Source organism: Parus major, chromosome 1A (assembly GCF_001522545.3).
Source record: "Parus major isolate Abel chromosome 1A, Parus_major1.1, whole genome shotgun sequence".
Lineage (NCBI taxonomy): Eukaryota > Metazoa > Chordata > Aves > Passeriformes > Paridae > Parus > Parus major.
Window position 1 is genome coordinate 24,286,766 of NC_031773.1, and position 5,000 is coordinate 24,291,765.

Consider the following 5,000-nt stretch of genomic DNA (forward strand, 5'->3'; position numbering starts at 1 on the left):
AATAAGAGAATTGAGGTCACAGTTGCCTCGACAGTAACAAGTTACTAAGACCATAAATTAGAAGGCCCATAGTGTCTCTTTAAAGTCCTGTGGACACTGTTAGCAATGGACTAGTGCCAACAGCTGTGAAGGGGTGAAGGGTCCTCAAAGCACAGTGCCTGCCAGGATTGACTACACACTTCATCCTTTCCCACTGAGGTCCAGTTAGTGCCCCCTGCAATCTGCCATCATCAATCTAATTCAATAGAGTGACAGAGCCCAGGCAGTGTGAAACACTGAACTCTGCCATCAAGTCGGCGTCGACACTGCACTGGGTCTCATTACAACTGATGGACCCTACTTCGCTAGCAGTCAGACAAAGCAAAAACTGGCATAATTGGTCACACTGCAAGCTAAATCTTCACTTCAACTGTTAGATTACAGCCTAGCCTTTGTAAATGGTAAACAGCTCCTATGAAGCCCTTACGCTGCCTTTGGAAAACATGATGTTACTTAAACCTCTACTTTTTCCTAACTGATACCATTTTCTGATCACATATCATGTAAATATTTGTAGGTTCAGATTCAAACAAGGTACCAAATTAAATGTAAAAAATTAAACAGGAGAAAGGGCTTGAAATATGCAACTTGTTGATAAAAATAGAAGAATATAAAAGAAAAAAATGTATTTTACAACATGAAAAGATTTTTCTCTTTTTTTCACAAAATAAGTTACAAGACGAAATATTCCAAGTTTTACTGTAGTGATTTGGTTCTGGCTACCTACAACATGATTTCAACATTAATTGCAATAAGAATTATACTTGGTGTTTAATACTACCATTTTCCAAAGAGTTCTTGCTCTTACACCTGTAAACTGACACTGGACAACAGAAAACAACTGTAAATAATTTTAAGAGAGGGAACTATCTTTAGTACTGCAGGTATTTAATTTGATGAATGCATCTTCAGTTAAAGAACATTTGAGGCAAGGGTTGGGAAGGTTTCTTCTTTATATTATGTGTGCCTTCATACTATGTGTGTGACATTTTAGTGACATAGCATTTGCCTTAAATTCCTATAAAACCTAACAAACTAAGCTAACCCTATCATGTAAATGACATAAAAGAAATAGCAACTTTACCTGTGTTTAAAAACTATTAATTTAAAGGAAAATGACAACAAACTACATTATTGTGTGCTCCTTTCATTGTTTTGGATTTCCAGCATTAGAGTAAAAAAGACCCAAAAAAGACTTGTCTGAAAGAAGAATAAGTATTCTTACATGAAAGAGAACTGTGAGACAATATTCTGAAAAAGTGAGAAAGGTGAGAGTTTTTATCCTTATTTCTCTACATATGGCAAGAAACAGGGACAAAAATCTCAGTCCTTTGCTGCACCCCTTGAGCTCCTGTGAGCAGTCCCAAGAGGACATGTGAGTGCTGAGACATGTCCCCCCCATGACTGCTGTGCAAGCAGGAGGAGACAGCGTGGTACAAGTGTCCTGCATGGTCACTTCTGAGGCTGTGCCCAACCTCAGCAGCCTGGTAAGTGTAGCCACAATACTGGGAGACCCCAGGGGTACTCATCACTCCCTGCATAAGCAGAAGGGAGCATTCACATACATGCAGTGACCTCTAATGGTTAGAGCATGCACAGGGCACTGCAGGCCTGCGATCTGAGGCACGCCACTCCCCGGGGACCTCCCTGAGCCAGTCTGACATTACACCTTCTTGCTCGCAGAAAAATGCCCCTGTATCAGGCTGGGAGTCATCTTGGGTGGAGATATGCTCTGCTACTCTTTTATCCCACAGAACAGCATGGACAAGCACTGGGTAAGAAGGAGGAAGAAGGAAGAGGGGTCCTGACCCAGCATTATAAAAAGTGGCTTGGATCCAGTCTTTGCTCCAGGGACTGCATTTTTCATTCGTGAGGAACAGCATTAGAGTCTTAGTTCAAGCAAAACACTCTAGACAATCTTGATGTTAGATAATTATTGCATAATTTATGATGTGAAAAATCTTTAAGTAAAAAACCCTCACTTGTTCATGAATATCAACAAATTTAATGTAAGAAACATATGCCTTTAAGCTAGAGTCACTAAGGCAAGTGTTTTCAATTTAGTTTAGGTTAACAGTAAATAAGTAAGAGGATAATGCATCCATATAACAAACCTGTATTTCTAACTGCTGAACCACTTGCATTTGCACCCGACACTGAGCAGTGCTTCTGTCATCCAATGCGTGTTCATTGTTAAGGTGCCTAGAGAAGGAAGTAAGACAGTGTTAAGATGAGGGAAATATCTTTATGTGTCCATTTTTCTCTCCTGTACATATGGCTTCCATTAGTTACAATGGGAGTTGTGCAGAAAGACCTAGTCAGAATATGCCATACAGATAACAATACAAAATAACAAAACTGATTATTTCATTTAGTTCTACAAAAATTCCCAGTGAGGACTGTCAGATATCCAGTTTCTATCTAACAGGTCACATATGCCATCTAAGGGCCAATGCAACCAGTTATGTATATTAAAACTGATTTCTGCTCCCTGTTGCTGATGCAGATGAAGAGAGTCACTTTAAAAACAAGTCTCCAAAAGATATAATTGCATTTAGGGTGCTTAAACTACTGAGAATTAATTTAGACTTTGATAATATTTCTCTATCTGCTCTTTAATCATTAAGCAACAAGAGAACATCCACTACCCCTCCCCAAAAACAGAGCTGTAGGGGAACAGCCAAATTGCAATGCAGTTTCTAGAAGTAGACTCAGAGGATGATGGAAATGATTACCCCCTCCCAGTACGAAGAAAAGTGTGTGAGGTAAAGGCAGGGGAAGGACCAGCTATACACCTTATTAACACAGCAAGCTTCCTGGGAAAGGTTCAGGCTACACACATGAGCTTAGCAAAACAAAAACACACTGCATCAGGGAAAGAGGATTCTCAGCCTGAAACTGAAGTTCAGCCCTGACCCAAGTGGCTGTCCACCAGACACTTCAGCTGAGCATAAATTTACAAAGATCAATTAATAATGTTTTTCTGAAGGACAATGTGTTCATTTTCTTCTGTCTCTCTTCCAGGATCAAAGAAGTCCCTTTTGGAGCTTTAATAGTGGGCTTTCTGCTCCATAAAGAAAACATAAGGACCAGGTTGAAGAAGAAACGGGAGCAAAGAAGTTCTGCCTTTGAATGCGGATTTACTGGCTATTTCCACTGTAGGCACGAGGGGTAAGCTTAGCAAGGACTACAGTCACAAATGGTCTCACATTTGTAAGAACTACATTATCTATACCATGGAGAAAACGTATCTTCTCCTTTTCTAGCAGAATAAATCAGAGAAAGGTGCAGTCATTTGACTGTCAATCTATGCGGAAAATGTATTTGTCAGAAACAGTGGAAAAACAGAATGACTGTATCACTTGTACTAACATTTGTGTCTTTTAAATCATGACTTCACAGGTTTAGGACCCTATAGAAAGAGTTTTCAGGTGAGCAAAATGTTCTACTATTCTTGAAACAGGCAGGGCTGAGGAAGAGATATAAGTAATTGTGACATTACTTTTTTTTTTTTTTTCATTTTTTTGTTTTGTTCATTCTTTTAATATAAAATTCTTTAAGAATATACATGTAACTTGTTTGGTAGTTTATGCTAAGTTCAAGCATCACCAAGGACACATTTTCTTTATGTGAGTCATAAAACCTACAATTTCTTTATTTTCAGAGGAACTGACTTCATCCCCCCATTATTGCAAAAATGAGCAATCAGTTTAAAAAACAAGTAATTGCTCAGAACATACAGCTCATTTGTTTTCTGAAATTTTGATTTAGAAGAATTTTACTCCCTCAATTACACAGGCATGATAGTGCATGGCCTGTTAATGTAATGGTTTAATATTTTCAGTTAATTGGGTACAAAATTGCCAGAAAAAAGATCTGAAGACAGATTTTACCTCTGCATCATTACCACTATCACCAGTACACACCAGTACACTGTGCTTCCACGTGTGTTTCCATGCTCACCTGTGTATGCTCATAGGTACATGGGATAACATCAGAGTGAGCAAGAATACAGGAATACAAGATCTCCCAGCCCAAGTTTGAGGCTAGTGCATACTCATGATTATTTATTAGTTATTACAACACCATATGTTTGCATAACACCTTACAAAATAGATACAGACATAGTCCTTGCCCTGAGGAACTTTAAATGTAAGAGCAGTGTGCAGTGTGGGAGAAGTCCAGTGTAATGTAATTTCAATATGATTACACGGTAACTTGGGAGTATGTTGCAAGTTTCTTGAGAGTTAACACAGTAATCTTCAGAAACTGGTGAGATTCACACATTTTTTTATACCATACTTCGACTGTGCATTTTGCTTTGCATTTTGGAAAAAAGCTACTTATAGAAATGGTAGAGTGTAAAAATTGTTTTAAGAATTATTTTTTTCTGATCTTTCTTGCCTGTGAAGTAGGCTTGCTTTATTTATCATGCAAGTACAGGCAATATAGTGAAAGAAAAACTAGGTCTAATACATTTTTAAAAACCTCTAAGATAACTTTTCTCTGTATTAAGTTGATGCACTGTCAGGGTCCAGTATGTGTCAATCTGCCAAGACAGAAATACATTCTTTCCTCCAGAAGGCTGGAAATCACTCCAAAGGGTTTGGTTGTTTTTTTTTTTTTATTTTTTTGTGTGTTTGTTTTTGTTTGTTTGTTTTTAAATTTGGTTTGGGTTGACTGGTTGGCTGGGTGGGTTTTTTTTGTTTGGTTGGGTTTTTTTGGAGGGTTGTTTTTTGGTTTTTTTTGTTTCTTGCCATGACTTTTAAGTTATGTACAAATTGTGATAGTTAATTTTCATACTTTATCAGCATATTCCTAGTCTTTTATCTTGTCTTCATTTTTTACTAATTCCATGCTAACTTGATTTATAATTGAGAAAAAAATATTTACTTTTAAGGGGAGAATGTATGTTGGAGGACTGGAAAGTGATGCTGAAGAGCTGAGTTATAGGTTTGAAA

At 37.7% G+C, this 5,000-nt stretch overlaps 1 protein-coding gene across 6 annotated transcripts in view; it reads right to left on the reverse strand.

The window, feature by feature from the left end:
- FOXP2 (forkhead box P2) overlaps nucleotides 1-5,000 on the reverse strand; it is a 339,563-nt gene that overhangs the window by 41,253 nt on the left and 293,310 nt on the right. For all 6 annotated transcript variants that reach the window (XM_033514481.1, XM_015628631.2, XM_033514483.1 and 3 more), the window contains one exon: nucleotides 2,154-2,241. In XM_033514481.1, the coding sequence (XP_033370372.1) occupies nucleotides 2,154-2,241 (88 nt within the window). The remainder of the gene's footprint in view (nucleotides 1-2,153; nucleotides 2,242-5,000) is intronic.